Source organism: Xenopus tropicalis, chromosome 5 (genome assembly GCF_000004195.4).
Source record: "Xenopus tropicalis strain Nigerian chromosome 5, UCB_Xtro_10.0, whole genome shotgun sequence".
Classification (NCBI taxonomy): domain Eukaryota; kingdom Metazoa; phylum Chordata; class Amphibia; order Anura; family Pipidae; genus Xenopus; species Xenopus tropicalis.
Window position 1 is genome coordinate 33,694,547 of NC_030681.2, and position 16,119 is coordinate 33,710,665.

Genomic DNA, 16,119 nt, shown 5'->3' on the forward strand with positions numbered 1-16,119 from the left:
GGCAAGGATAGGAGACGTAGGAACGTTCTTACAGGGAGTAGCTCACCTCTCACCAGCCTGGAGACCCCCGGTGCCACCCTGGGACCTCAATCTCGTCTTGTCGGCACTCTTGGAGGCCCCCTTTGAACCTATCCACACCATTGAGCTTCCCTGGGTTACCTGGAAAGTAGTCTTCCTGACGGCCATTTCTTCAGCAAGACGTGTTTCGGAACTAAGTGCACTGTCGTGCGACTCTCCTCACTTAATTTTCCACGAGGAAAAAGCAGTCCTGCGCACAGTTCCTTCCTTCCTACCGAAAGTGGTATCACCCTTTCACCTAAACGAGGAGATAGTTCTCCCTTCCTTCTGTAGCTCGCCCAAAAATCCCAAAGAAGCCAAACTACACAAACTAGATGTAGTTAGATCAATGAAAGTCTATGTAGACAGGACAGCTCACTTCCGCAAAACCAGGACTCTCTTTGTGATTCCGTCAGGCAGCCGTAAGGGCTGTTCAGCTTCTAAAGCCACAATTGCTCGCTGGATCAGGGAAACTATTCGCCGGGCGTACATATCCCTGGGAAAAACACCCCCCTTCGGGATAAAAGCGCATTCCACCAGAGCACTAGGGGCATCCTGGGCATGCAGAAACCGGGCCTCCGCGGAGCAGCTGTGCAAAGCGGCAACCTGGTCTTCCGCGTACACCTTTGCAAAATTCTATCGCTTCGATACCTTCGCCTCGGCCGAGGCAGCCTTCGGGCGTAAAGTTCTGCAGTCGGTAGTTCAAAGCTAGACTGCAATAAATTCTAGTTCAGTTTCCTCCCTCCCAGTGGGCACGGCTTTGGTATGTCCCCATGGTGCCTGTGTCCCCCAGGACGCAAGAGAAAAGGGGATTTATACTTACCGTTACATCCTTTTCTCTTAGTCCTATAGGGGACACAGGCCACCCTCCCTGGAAACTTAGGGATCATGCATACCTTCTCACTCAGCCGTGTTATAGCTTATAGTTATTAAGTTAAGAGCACTGTTTGCTCGGTCTTGTTACATAACTGAGGTACCTGGGTGTGGGAAGAGGTTATATAGGGGAGAGAAACCAAAATTATACAGTGTCCTGCCTCCTGATGGGAGGGGATTTAACCCCATGGTGCCTGTGTCCCCTATAGGACTAAGAGAAAAGGATGTAACGGTAAGTATAAATCCCCTTTTGCAATATACAGTACTTAAGCTAAAGGGCCGGCCAGCGTAGTGAGAAATGATTAGCGCTGCTCTGCATTCTAAAGGGCTGGGAAGCAGCAGCGGGGTTGTTTTAATTGGTTTTCATCGGTGCGAGTATGGCCACCTTTATTAAAGAAGTGCCTCTGTTTTTGGATTTGGCATGTTTTGGTTGGATTAATAAGTACATTTATATGCATGGCCAACGTTCACAACTTGCAGTGTTTCAGGTAATCCTATATCCCAAAAATGTTCTGACATACAGCCCAGTTAATAACATTTCTGCAGTGTGCTAATCAAACTACTGCACAAGATAACTCGAGTTCCACATTACCTGTAAAAAAAATCGAAATAAATTATATTGTTTTCTAGTACTAATGCTTTAGATTGACATACAAACACAATAGGTCTTTGATATATATTTTAGTAGACTATAGCTGACATGCTCTTTCTCTTTTTGTTGCAGGCTGCAAACCCTTTCTTTAAGCTGCTAACCATGATCATGGAGTTTGCTGGAGGTCCCCCTGGGATGCCACCTTTTGCTTCCTACATTTTACAAAGGATATGGGAGGTAAAATGAAACTATAGTGAGCACAGATTCACACAAGCAGTTGGGTACTGTTGTTTACTGGAACTTTTTCCAAGGTTTTGATGAGCTGCAAATTTGATGTGCTTGAATATTTTATATGCTGCAAAATATAGTCCCACATATATTACCGAATTGATAGTGTAATTATGGGCAAATGACAAAATTAGCAACACAATTAAGGGAGAAATCTATTCACAAGAGTTGTAGTAGAGGGTGTTTGGTAGTAAGGGTGAGTGGGGAATGCTGTAGCATTTGTGGGTGGTAAAAGCAACTACATTCAGTCTATGCTTTAAAAGTATTGGCTTTTGTTTTGTTAGATAGTAGCACTGTATTTATTTTTATCTTCCATCATAATTTTAGGTTATAGAATACAACCCTTCTCAATGTCTGGATTGGCTGGCAGTGCAGACTCCTCGCAACAAGTTGGCACACAACTGGGTATTACAGAACATGGAGAACTGGGTGGAGCGGTTCTTACTTGCCCACAACTATCCCAGAGTTAGAACCTGTAAGTTGATTTGATGAAACTGAAATTAATTATTGCATTTTTTCTTATAAACTTTTGCACTGCCCGGGAGTTGTGGTGCGGGAGATATATTGGTAGTTACTACCTAGTTTTGTAACTTGTCATCATACAGCTGGTCCCAAGTAATAGGAGCTGTATGATACATATGCTAATAAAGATAACAAAAATCAGCACTGTGTCATCACCACCACTCTTAACAACATTTCTGTCTGTGGTGTGGTTGTGCTGACTCCCAACGACCCAAAGTAATTCCAAAAATGGATGCAAGTGGTTGGTATCCTGATTAAGGGGGATAATGGTGTAGTGGTGGTCACGGTTAATGCGGTAACCTCTATATTGCATTCTTAAAAATGTATAGGGCTCCTTGAATCTATGTTAGAAGTCAGCAAAGCTAATATGCAATTTGACCATTAAAGGGGGGAACTAAAGCTTAACAAAGAAGTAGGCTAGAAATGCTGCATATTAGGTTTTGGGACTCTGTACTCGCCCAAGGCAAGTAACAGCCCTTTAGCAGTGAAAATCTGTGACAACACTGAAGGCCTAAATCAATACTGTTATACATGCTGAACTTGTAGGCTGGTGCAGTAAATTCAGGATATAAACTGGATGGCTTCTTAGCTAGTGAGGGAATGAAGGGTTATTGGAAATAGCTCTTAGTACAAGTTAATCCAGGAACTGGTCCGTTTGCCATCTTGGAGTTAGGAAGGATTTTTTTTCCCCTCTGGAGCAAATTAGACAGGCTTTAGATGGGGTTTTTTGCCTCTGGATCAGCTAGCAGGCAGGTTATTTATAGGCATTATGGTTGAACATAATGGACATACGTCTTTTTTCAACCTAATTTACTATGTTACACTACTCAGCTGATATGTGGCCAAAAATCATCCAGGTGTTGATCGAGCAGGTTTGATTTTTTTTTTCTTTTTTAGTCGGGTCAGTGCATCGTCTCATTTATGCAGTCCTTGCTCCGACTGCTCCTGTCTCTGTCGTTGTAATATAATCATTTGGCCTTAGAGCTAAATTATTATCCCAATATTGCCCACCTTAGGTGGGCATATTGGGGAAAGATCCGCTTGTGGTGATTTTGCCAAATGAGCAAGTCTTATAATGTATGGCTACCTTTAGTAGCTCATGGGCTTGTGTTTTTACTGGGTAGGGTTTTCTACTTTATCTGTGTGCTAACATAACTTGTTATTTGAATAACTTACTTTTGCAAGAACTGTTTTCCTTTAAGAAAGATGTACATGAACCAGTATAGAGCAACTAGAGGGTGCTCATTGTGTCATGTTTCTTTGTACAGCTGCAGCCTACCTGTTGGTGTCACTAATTCCAAGCAACTCGTTCCGACAGATGTTCCGATCTACCCGTTCCCTTCACATTCCCACAAGAGATTTACCCCTTAGTCCAGACACAACTGTGGTACTTCACCAAGTATACAATGCCCTTCTAGGCCTTCTTTCAAGAGCGAAACTGTATGTTGATGCTGCTGCACATGGTACAACAAAGTTGGTTCCTTACTTTAGCTTCATGACTTATTGCTTGATCTCGAAAACGGAAAAGCTCATGTTTTCCACATATTTTATGGACCTGTGGAATCTTTTCCAACCCAAGCTGTCTGAGCCAGCTATTGCTACAAACCACAACAAGCAAGCCTTGCTCTCCTTCTGGTACAACGTCTGCGTGGACTGCCCCGAAAATGTACGCCTTATTGTTCAGAATCCCGTGGTGACTAAAAATATCGCCTTTAACTATATTCTGGCTGACCACGATGACCAGGATGTAGTACTGTTTAACCGCGGGATGCTGCCAGCTTACTATGGCATTCTTCGGATGTGCTGCGAGCAGTCTCCTGCCTTTACCCGTCAGCTTGCCTCACACCAGAACATTCAGTGGGCCTTTAAAAACCTCACCCCGCATGCCAGCCAGTACCCAGCGGTAAGTGACAGTGGTGTATTTAGTGTTGTGACTGCTCTTCTTTACAAATATATCTGTTTGTGTGATTGAATTTGTGAAAGGATAGTAAGAAGAAGTTGTACAAAAATATAACCACCTACACTAAGGATCCCATCAAGCATCTACAATAGTAGTTAAGGATATTTGTTAATACATTGAAGAGAACAAAGAATAACATGCTGCACCTGATGTTTTGGGCATCTTGTACTGGCCCAAGGTACCCTTTAGAAGTAAAATCTGTTCCTCAAAAGATGTTCCCTTTAAGCCCTGTTATCTGAGCCTAGAGATGGACCCCCAATGTGCTGTGTATATAAAAAAATTCAGGATACAAAACCAATTAGTAATCAATTTAGATTTACATTACATAGCAGCATAGAGTGTATTAGAAGTCTACCTGTGGGCAATGTACTTTTATGACTCTTCTTTGCTAATGTTGATACACAATGAAGCTGATATACACAGAGACACACTATATTGGCAAGCTGATTATGGCACCTCTGATTCCACCATCCAGATAGAGCAGTTTTTGCATCTTTATACATGCATTTCTTTTGCTTGACTTCTGTGTTCTTGTGCAGGCTGTGGAAGAGCTTTTTAACCTCATGCAGCTCTTTGTAGCTCAGAGGCCAGATATGAGAGAGGAAGAACTGGAAGATATAAAACAGTTTAAGAAAACTACTATCAGCTGCTATTTGCGTTGTTTAGATGGGCGTTCCTGCTGGACAACTTTAATAAGGTATATAGCTTGTTCTTCAATGATACTAAAGCAGAATTGATGCTGCTTGCTGTCAGGGTTAGCCCTTACTCTATAATCACACTACTCTAATACAGGTATGCAACCTTTTATCCAGATGCGGGGCCTGGGGTTTTCCGGATAAGGGATCTTTCCATAATTTGGATCTCCATAAGTTAAATCTACTAAAAAAAACATTTAAATATTAATAAAACCCAATAGGATTGTTTTGCCTCCAATAAGGATTTATTATATCTCAGTTGGGATTAAGTACAAGTACTTAAAGAAGAGAAAAAGAAAGTCATTTTTAAAAAGGTGAATTCTTTGCTTATAATGTTATAATGAGTCTTTGGGAGATGGCCTTCCTGTAATTATGAACTTTCAGGATAACAGGTTTCTGCATTATGGATCCCACACCTGTACTCACATTTACACACAATGCATACCACATACCATACACATACACAACCATTCATAAAACACACACTCCATTATGCCAATCTCTTCTCAACCACACGCTGATTACTTTCAGCTAATTGGCACTAGCTCCACAGACTGTGGGCTTGAGAATCCAGCAAGCTGTCACTAAGGGCAGAACAGAAGGGAATAAGTCAGCAATTCAAGACTATTCAGGAACAGTGGGGAAAGTGAACAGGAAAGCACAGAGGAAGGAGTGAGTTGAACCAATAGGAAGAGCAGCAGTATTAGCCTCTCTAGCGCTGGATTTTATATATCAGCACTGTATATTCTTCATTGGCTGGGTTAGAAGTTTTGACAAGCACTCCAAAAAGAATTTCTACTAAAGAAACCAGTTTGTACATATTAGGTGGTGTTTCTGGTTTAGTATTCTATATTAGAGTCCTGAAGCGGGTCGGGTACCTGGTGCAGCAACAGCACGTCCAGTGGGTTGCAGATGAGGCAGTTGCGGGTTGGGTCGGGTAGCAGATCTAAGCAGGTTAAAATGTGTGTTGGGGTCAGGGGCTGTGGGTCAGAGTTTCAAAATGTATTTCTGCTCAAGACTCTATTAATGTGTAGCTACCAAAGTAAGTTAAACATTTGTATGTTTCATTAGCTCAGTTAAAGAATAAACATGAGCTTAGCATCCTGATACTGAACCTAAAGATAATCAAGTGACACGTGGGTAGATACATTTTCCAAGAGTTTGTCTATGTATACTCTAATTCCTGACCATGAAATGGAGTGACACAAACATGGTTTATTTATAAATAAAACAAGCAAGAGGTATTCTAATCTTAGCACAAAGCCCTATTCATTGCACTTGTGTTGAACCAGGGGGTATACTTCCCCTTTAATTCTTCTCAGTTGTGCACTAACAGAAGTGAATGTGTTTCATGTATTACAGTGCCTTTAGAATATTGCTGGAATCTGATGAAGACAGATTGCTTGTTGTATTTAACAGAGGATTAATCTTAATGACAGAGGTAAGCTCAATATATTTTGTCACTAAATTGTTGCATTAAATGGTGGAATTCCAGGGCTATAAATTAATGGGCTTTTTGTGGGCTGTTTTCCTCCTGTGTCCCACAGGCAGTGTTTTTTAACATTAAGCAGCTCATTCATGTATTCTCCATGTAGTGGGCAAATTAGTTTGGGGTTGGTACCTGAGCCAGCGTGCTTGACTCAGTGAGTTAACCCCCACCGCGGGACATGTACCATGGTCTGGAGAAGCCCCCCCACCTCTCTGGGAAGGCTGCACCATACCAGACTGTGGCACCGCGTTGGTGATGGGGCAGACAGGAGGAGCGGGACCATTGGGGCTACACCCCCCCACTGTGTGCGAGCATGCGTGCGTGGGGGGGGAGGAAGCTTTCAGCACATTCGGGTCATCCAGAACCCCGGGAGTTGCAAGAGACTTTTGGCACCTTCTCCCTATTGTCTTCTCCTACAGACACGGCATTGCTCTGCTTGCGCCTATGCATTTCCCGCACCACACCTCCATATACAGCTCCCTTTCCCCCTGTTATACTCCTCTCCGTCACCAGGTACAGGGGGTAACCTTAGCACAACTGGGGGACAAGAAAATGGCTGAGGGAATGAGCGACATGCTCTTTACCAGGGGGGGAAAAACAGATCTCAGGTGCATTTTACTCCCCGGACACACAGCCCACTCTTATTTAATTTATATTTATATAATTGTCTAATCCATTTGTTTCTGTTTGCAGTCCTTTAACACCTTGCACATGATGTATCACGAGGCTACAGCCTGTCATGTAACTGGAGACTTGGTGGAACTTTTGTCTATATTTCTGTCTGTCCTTAAATCTACCCGCCCCTACCTGCAGAGAAAAGGTAAGGCTTTTTCTTGTGAATCTCTAGTCGTCGTTTTCATTTCCCTCTCCATATCTTTCCATTGAAGCAGCTCTAATATCACCCATTATAGTGGCCATACATATTCAGATCCAAGCCTGCCGGAAAAAAAAAAAAAAAACTGGCCAAATTGAGCTGCTCTGTCCCCAGGCCGATGGTCTGATTATAACAGACTCTTCAGGAGAGAACTGCACCACCGTGCTGCTGTGGTCCTCACCTGGTGGAATTTCCAAACCTGCCTGGTTAAGATCTGCAGGCCCATCGGTGGGTAGATAAGCGGTCAACTCTAGGGCCTAATCAGCAGCTTAAATCTGCCCCTGTATGGCCACCCTAACAGTATAACATTATGTAATTCATTATGACTGTCATTGCAGACGCTAATTTCTATGACAGGGTGGCTTACATTTATTTTTTTGCTTTTCACAGACGTTAAACAGGCCTTGATTCAGTGGCAAGAAAGAATCGAATTTGCACACAAGCTCCTAACATTGTTAAATTCCTACAGTCCCCCAGAACTAAGAAATGCCTGCATAGGTACTGCTTCATTTCCTTGCTTTCTATTTGTGAGCCTTTGTTATTCTTATTCTTTTGTTTTTAAGTGCTGTATACAGCAATATTTTTCCCCTCTTTTTTTTTTTTTTTTTTTTAAATCTTTTACCAATGATGCTACTTTTCCTTGAAGCCACTTCTCCCTTACTGAGTTATAATGTATAATGTTTTTCCATTGCTTTCTAGATGTGCTGAAAGAACTTGTACTGCTGAGCCCTCATGATTTTTTGCACACTCTGGTCCCATTTCTACAGCACAATCATTGTACATACCATCACAGTAACATCCCAAGTAAGTAATGGAACTAAAGCTTTTTTTATATAGATTATATTCAGTTTTGCCTTTTACTGTGCCTAAAACAAAGGCTGATGTTTAATTTCAGTGTCGCTTGGTCCCTACTTCCCCTGTCGTGAGAACATGAAACTAATTGGAGCAAAAAGCAATATCCGTCCACCTCGTCCTGAGCTGAACATGTGCCTCTTGCCCACAATGGTTGAATCCAATAAGGTAAAGTGATTGTATCAGTTAGTTTATATACCCTAAACATGTAAATATTGATTGGCTTGAGAATTAAAATAAGAATGATTGAAGCAAACATTTTATAGTTCATTAATGGTGGAATACTTAATGGGAATATCTCATTGATATAAACATGTATCCACTTATTTATGGAATGGTCAAAAGCTTAAAGAAACAGTACTGTTGCCCTGCTCTGGTAACAGCTGTATGTTTGCTACAGAAACACTACTATAGTTTATATAAAGAAGCTGCTGTGTAGTTACGGGGCAGCCATTCAAGCTGAAAAAAGAAGAAAAGGCACAGGTTACATAGCAGATAATAGATAAGCTCCATAAAATTTAATGGGGCTTTATCGGTTATCTGCTATGTAACCTGTGCCCTTTCTCCTTTTTTCCAGCTTTAATGGCTGCCCCGATGGCTACACAGCAGCTTTGTTTATATAAACTATAGTAGGGTTTCTGTAACACCAATGCAAGGCAACTGTACATTATATTTTAATTACTTTAAAACACTTTCATTTTTTGGTGTTACTGTTCCTTTAATGTGTGCGTGTGTATATGTTTATATAAGCAGAACTTTGCATTAAGGAATGCTTCAGTGCCTTATTCTCTTAATTATATTAGTTGAAAATTAAAACAAATTGCTTCTTCTCTTCTATATGCTAACCTTAGCAAGGGGATATGATAAACTGTGTGTTGACCAATAAGCAGGGTCAACACCCATACAGGCATGTAGCGAGGGGCAAGCAATGGGCTGAACTGGATTGTTAGATGGTAAGGTGCAGGCAGTGGAGTGGATTTTGGCACAGAAATGTGTACTCGTCCCTTTCAAGCACTGAACTCCACTCTGTTTGCAGGCCAACACAGTGGCTCTAGCAGTACACAGAAGAAAACTGAGTCTACTGTAAGGGTTAATACTTGGTCTCTTTATCCAGAGGCAGAGGATCAGTTCTTTGGGGCAGTAGCCTAAAAATTACTTAAACTGGGTTGAACATATTGGCCAGGGATATTCTGCAAAAAGTCTTCGCATTGTCAGAAAAGCCACATATCGTGTTTTTTTTTCATAGTCTAATTGATCCCTTTTAAGTTAACGCCACACAGGGCTGATTCTAGGAATGTGGATAAACACAGGCTGAGAATCAGCCCCTATGCTTGAATTAGCCTAATCTTGTGACTGCATCTGGAGCCACTGTGTTGGCCTGGGTGCAGGCACATAGAGTGGATTTCAGCACAGAAACATGCAAGTATGCATTTCACGCCAAAATCCACTCCCTGTCTCACCCAGGCTGACGCAATGGCCCCCGCTTGCAGGCTTATCCACAGGCAGAGAATCAGCCATGGGTAACATTAGCCTAATATTCTTAGTTGTGAAACACAGGGACTTTTCAGATGAATGTCATGTTTTCTGTGCCATTTCTAGGGTAAAGATGATGTATATGATCGCATGCTGCTAGATTACCTTTCTTCCTACCATCAGTTTATTCATCTGCTCTGCCGCGTTGCCATCAACTGCGAAAAGTTTACAGAAACTCTAATTAAGCTAAGTAAGTGCCATCTCTTAAAGACCCCATTCATAATTTGTAACTGTTTTGGGTGCATAACTGTCAGTCTGTACCACTGCTTGTTCATCTGTAGCTCTACATTCTTTATGTAGTGTAGTGACATGAGGGTGGCACCTCCCTTTTTTCCCAGTTTAAATAAAGTATCCAATATGCCAGAACTCATGTTTAAGAAGAATACCAGAGCCTAAGTGCAGTCCAGATGATGAAGTTGGTTCCCACGATGTAAAGGAATCTCACTCTCTCCCGCTCTGTGCTTAAAACATTAGAATCGGTACAGGTCCAGAGGGGTTGCATCACTAGTACAGAGGACGCTAATTTGGCTCTGAAAGTTACCAGAGGTGGCTGTTTGGTGCAATGGTAACTGGCTGCTCCCTGCCGCCTGAGGGAAGGTTCTCACCTTGGTACAGGGCCACTGTTAGCATTTTGTGCAGGCTTTTGTGTTGCAAGTGCACATTTTCTAAAATCTTTTTCTTTTAGGTGTCTTAATTGCATATGAAGGACTCTCCCTGCATCTTGCATTATTTCCCAAGCTCTGGACGGAGCTGTGCCAAACTCAGGTAGAGAGCAGTGTGTATTAAAACCGATATTAACTGTGTGTTATGTATTTCTAAAATGTGTAAGCTGCTGCCAACGCTAATAAATAGCCTCAGGCTCACAGGTGCCTGATATAGAAGTGACACAGGCGTGACTTGGTGCAAATAAATCTGTTACCCTTCTGCAATCTGCTGTATTTGCACAGATGTATCCAAGCAATACACATTCTGTGTCTATGGCACTGATTAAACTAGACTTAATTGCTGCATTTAAATAAGCAGATGGGGCCTGGTGTAGTTTATTTTTTCTTTTATAAACTGAAATGTTTTATTGAGTTTACAAGAAAATATGGAACATGAGAAAAGGACCTTGGGTCCCATTTACTGAGATGAACTGAGATGGCGCCTACACACCAATATTACAGCTAAAAAATATGTTTATTGGTTCAAGAATAGAATGTTAAATGGTAGAGTGAATTATTTGCAATGTGCACAGTGTAATTTAATAATAAAAAAAACTACACCATAAAACTCATGACCGGCTCTTTAAGGGCCCACGGTGAGATTAGTCGTCCACGGTTCTTGGCAACTACAGGCAACTAATCTCTCTGAAATGCCTTTCCACTGGCAATAAAGGGAATTGCTGGTGGAAAGGTATACTCGTTATATACTTTGTTTTCTGAGGTCGTGCTGAGTTGCCTGCAGGAAGAAACTTGCTACTTCAGAAAAACAAAGAGATGCGTATGCCCTTTCCACTAGTAATCTACTTGTTGTCCTTGGAGAGGCATTTCGGGGAGATTTGTCGCCCGTGATTAAATCTCTTCTCCCCATGGGCCCTCAGCTTATTGCAGAATAACAGATAGGGGACCGGTGGGGGATTTTTCAACTGACAGTTGTTCTCTGTTCTGTTGTTTTAATAACGTGGGACAGACTTATGATAGTGACCTTGCATTAAACGCTCTTCATCTGCAGTGTGTTTTTGGTCCTAAAGTAGATTACATTATAGCTGAAATTTGCCCACGAACAGTACTTTTATTGCATGAACGCTAACAGCCCTGTTTTTTGTTTTCCCGAAAGTCGGCAATGGCTAAAAGCTGCACAAAACTGCTGTGTGAAGATCCAGTTTTTGCCGAGTATATTAAATGCATTTTAATGGATGAAAGACTTTTCCTCAATAACAGCATCGTCTACACATTCTTAACCCATTTCCTTGGAAAGGTACGTGTATGGATTTGAGTTCTGATATTGGACAATCCGGGCTTGTGTCTCTGATGATAACGTTTGTGTTTTCTCCTAGGTTCAAAGTCAAGTGTTCTCCGAAACGAACTGCGCAAACCTTATGAATACAATAATTACAAACCTCATCAATCAGTATCAAAACGTCGAATCAGATTTCGGCAACAGAGTTGATATTTCCAAAGCAAGCAGCACTTTAAATGGGGTAAGTTTTGTTTTAAATTGCTTTAACATATCCTCTAGGACAGGAGTTTCAAACTCAATTGCACAGGGTGCCAAAATCCAAAGCACACTTTAGGTCGCGGGCCGAACAGGATAAACATTTATTGAACACACTAAAACTAAACTTTTAAAACTTTGTACTTTTCAGCAATACTGTGCAATAATTATATATATATATATATATATATATATATATATATATATATATACACACACCACTGCCCATAGTTATATAGATCATCCCTTAATGATATTAGACTCAAGTATATTAATAGGGTCTGGGTGAGAGGAGACTACTAGAAAGAAGGTATGATCCTCCAAAGTGCAATAGTGCAAAACGCTCTCTGACGCTACTTTGCTCGTGCGAATAGAGCCCTCAGGGGAGCTACACAATATGAAACTAAATCCCCGGCCAGGAACTTACTTGAAATAGAAGTGGAAAGAAACACTGGTTCCGTGCCGCAGCGTCACTTCTGCAGAGCTTCCTGGTTTTATGGATCCCTATTCTGACCACTTCTTCTTGGCGTGTTATTCACAACCAATAATGTATGAAATGATTTTGCGAGCCGCATATAATTACACACCAGGCCGGATGTGGCCCGCGGGCCTTGAGTTTGACACACATGCTCTAGGATGAAGGTTATAATTTCTCTGGGCACAAAATATGCTGTTGCTATAGCAATAATCCTACTGCTAATATGTGATTGGTTGCTATGGGTTCCATAACAGACAGTAGAAGCCGTGTTATCGCTGTAACTGTCCTCCGGAGAAGTCATGTTACAAACAGGCTTCAAAGGAATTCTAATTATTTTTAAAATCTCTGGTATTTAATGAAATGTGAAATGTGAAATGTAGCAATACTATGTATCCTTTTAAGCTTATTACTTATTGTATCCTACTCATTAATGTTCTTGCAGGATCTTCGAGCACTCGCTCTGCTCCTTTCGGTCCACACTCCCAAACAGCTTAACACAGCCTTAATCCCGACTCTGCAAGAACTCCTGAGCAAATGCAGAGCCTGTCAGCAACAGAGAAACTCATTACAAGAGCAAGAAGCCAAAGAAGGTAAAACTAAAGGTTAGTTTTATTGGTTTGGCTCCAACTTTACCCCTAGCCTCTACTGGGTTATTGGCTATTGACAGGGTGAGAAAAGGAGACTGAAGAAAAAGCTTTATTGACAAACTTTATACAAACAATAAAAAAACATTTTTATTGTTTGTATAAAGTTTGTCAATAAAGCTTTTTCTTTTTCAATAAAGCACTTGAACCCCACAATGTTTTAGAAAATTCTGCATACAGTATTGCGCCCTGATTGTATACACTGAAACTGAGACTGCATGGCCATGCTCAGATCCTCATTCCACCATATGAAAACAGTATTTTAGTACCCTGGGACTACAGTTTGCCTATGCTTTTAAAGAAGAATGAAAACTTTGGCCTCTCTAAGTGGCCCCCCTTCCAAATATAATGGCAGACTGAAGATTCTGCCAGAGTAAGCCCAAGAATTGCAGTTATGGGAGACTAATCTCTGGGGTTGTCATGGACGCATTTTCTAAGTTAAAGAACAACAAAAGTCAACCATGGCTTCCTTCCATAGGCCTCCCTCCCCCATACTGAATTTCACCACTGGGTACCACCTAAATGCTGGACCTGGTTCTGAAACGAAGAGAAGCACTGCAGGGGGTTGGTGGGTGACATCTTGTGCTGCTCCAGCTCCTCTGTGCACTGGCAGCATCTCCAGGAATTACCTGTGTGCTGTATAGTGTTTAATGAAAGTGTTTAAAGGACGGGACAACCCCAAAACTTTGTGTCTGCTAATAAAAGAAAACATAATTATAAGCAACGTTCCAATATGAACTTATTAAAATTTTTCAGTGCTTTAAAAGTTATTTGTAAATGTAATTGCTACTGAAAGTTGACCTTTGCAGCAACCAGGAGTTCAGCAAATGCTGTCTCCTCCAGCAAGTCAGGTCTGTCAGGCTGCTGCCTTGGGTTACATTGTTTCAACAGCCTGAGCCCCCAGGGCAGAGAATAGAAAAGAACAGACAAACCCCACTTCTAATAGCAGTTATATATACAAATAAGTCAAAAACCATTACAAATATGTCATGAATGTATATTGCAAAGTTGCTTAGAATTTTGCTTTCTTTTATTAGGCAAGAAATTTTTTTTTGGGTTGACTTGTCCTTGTGATTGTTTTAAGGGATGATGATCGCAAAAAAATGTGATTGATCTGAAGAATTGCATCTGTGTGAGATTTGTTTTTTGTTAACAGAAGAGGTTCCTAAAGCATTTGTTGCCTTGGAATAGTTGCTTCCCCAACCCATAAACCAAGCACATCCTGTAGATATTGCTGCTGATTCCTAAAGGACAATACCTGCTCTAAACTGCCCAGCGTTATATTGTCCTCGGAATAATCTTGGCGTTTTGTTGCAGACACTTTTCTGAAAAGTTGCAGCCACAATACAGGGGGGAGTGATGGTGGCTTGCTTTCCTTGCTTGTTTATATGAATGACCACAGGGTGTTCTCCTCTTCAGCTTCACAGTCCTCCCTGTATGCCATGTTGCTGCATTATGCTTAGGTCCATTTACTAAACGTTCCAATGACATGTTTTGTAGATGATGAAGGTGCTACTCCAGTGAAAAGGAGACGGGTTAGCAGCGATGAGGAGCATATGGTCGATAGCTGCATCAGTGATCTTAAGAACGACCGAGAAGTTTCCACCCCAACAAGCACATCAGACAACGAAACAAGGGACTCTTCCATCATTGATCCAGGAACTGAGCAAGATCCACCTTCCCCTGAAAATAGCTCTTCTAAGGAATTCAGAATAGAAGTCTCCTCTTCCTTCTCAGAAGATCTAATGCTGTCTTCAAGGCCGCAGCAAGTGGAAGACCAAACTGGCAGCAGCAGTAAATTTGAAGATAGCAAGGAAATGAAGGACCTTCAGAGTCCCAAGGACGCTACGGTGACTGACGAAGACAATGAGCTTCCTTCCACCTCCATTTCCGCAGTGCTGGCTGACTTAGCAGATCTGAGGAGCTGTGATGCTCAAACGTTGTCCTCTAACGATCCAGATCTAAGCCTTTCTCTCAATTGTGACCATTCCAGGGGACTTTTTAGTCATGTACAACAAAACGACATTTTAGACACCTTGTGCAGGACCATTGAGTCCACTATTCTTGTGGTCTCAAGGATATCAGGAAAAGAAAACAAAGCTGCTTCTTGACATTAGTGGTAGCATGTCTGCTTTTAAGTCTTTTTTTGTTTTTCTTTTTGGTTTTATTTTCTTTGTTTTTTTTTTTTAAAGCTGTTTGTATACAAGTTTTGCAATTTATTTCTGTTTTGTGCTTCAGTTTGTCAAGTGCTTTCTGCTTGAATGGCAAGATAAATTGACACGCTTTATTCTCAAGCAGAACCCCAGAAACCAGACCTGCATCTACAGTACTATTTGTAAAGGGCAATCATAATGGATATGTTTTATGTAATTCAGGTTTACTGTAGTGGCTTTCATTTAATATGGCCGCCTGGAAATGGGGGGGATCGAGCCCCCCCTTGCCCAACATGATGTAATTTAAACTTGTCCTTTTTACCGTGTATAATATAGTGTCCTCTGTGCCAGTTTTGTACCTTATAATAGAGGCAGATTGCCTCAGATCGCTGTGGTTCTTATTATCAAAATTAAGTTTACTTGTACTAAACCACAAGAAATTTGATTCTGTAAAGAATCCTCTCTAGCTGTGGCCTGGCAGTATATATGGTGCTTTATTTAACAGAATACCTGTGGAGGAAATAAAGCACACTTGATGTAAAAAAGAAAAAAAAACTAAAAATAATAATTGTTTTATTTTATTGACATGATTGAACGCTATTCTGTGCACTTCATTAAACTAATTGTGATGACTTTTCATTTTTGTCTGCATCCGTTTCCTTCAGCGGATAATTTAAATCAGTGTTTTTTAAGATATCAACAGTTTTAGACTGCTTATACCTGACCTTCGGCTTAACAGCTCTAATCAAGGCCTAAAGTCACATATTAATCGTGTCTAGGGAATGCAAGCAGGCAATGAATGAACTGATCAAGTTCTGAAGTGATTGCTACAATGGCTTTTACTTACAAACTGGATTGTGGAACGAATGACTGTGAAGGATGCAGCATAGATGAATTATTCAGCAACCATGGG

At 41.2% G+C, this 16,119-nt stretch overlaps 1 protein-coding gene across 3 annotated transcripts in view; it reads left to right on the forward strand.

The window, feature by feature from the left end:
- Nucleotides 1-15,845, forward strand: part of usp34 (ubiquitin specific peptidase 34) — a 121,538-nt gene extending 105,693 nt beyond the window's left edge. For 2 of the 3 annotated variants that reach the window (XM_002939508.5, XM_018094155.2), the window contains 15 exons: nt 1,655-1,759; nt 2,138-2,285; nt 3,601-4,235; nt 4,832-4,989; nt 6,350-6,428; nt 7,170-7,296; nt 7,741-7,848; nt 8,050-8,154; nt 8,246-8,370; nt 9,802-9,925; nt 10,421-10,500; nt 11,554-11,694; nt 11,774-11,917; nt 12,852-13,011; nt 14,554-15,845. In XM_002939508.5, the coding sequence (XP_002939554.2) occupies nt 1,655-1,759; nt 2,138-2,285; nt 3,601-4,235; nt 4,832-4,989; nt 6,350-6,428; nt 7,170-7,296; nt 7,741-7,848; nt 8,050-8,154; nt 8,246-8,370; nt 9,802-9,925; nt 10,421-10,500; nt 11,554-11,694; nt 11,774-11,917; nt 12,852-13,011; nt 14,554-15,164 (2,850 nt within the window). In that variant the 3' untranslated portion in view covers nt 15,165-15,845. The remainder of the gene's footprint in view (nt 1-1,654; nt 1,760-2,137; nt 2,286-3,600; nt 4,236-4,831; nt 4,990-6,349; nt 6,429-7,169; nt 7,297-7,740; nt 7,849-8,049; nt 8,155-8,245; nt 8,371-9,801; nt 9,926-10,420; nt 10,501-11,553; nt 11,695-11,773; nt 11,918-12,851; nt 13,012-14,553) is intronic. The other variant, XM_012963832.3, reaches the window with a different exon arrangement.
- The last annotated feature ends 274 nt before the right edge of the window (nt 15,846-16,119 follow it).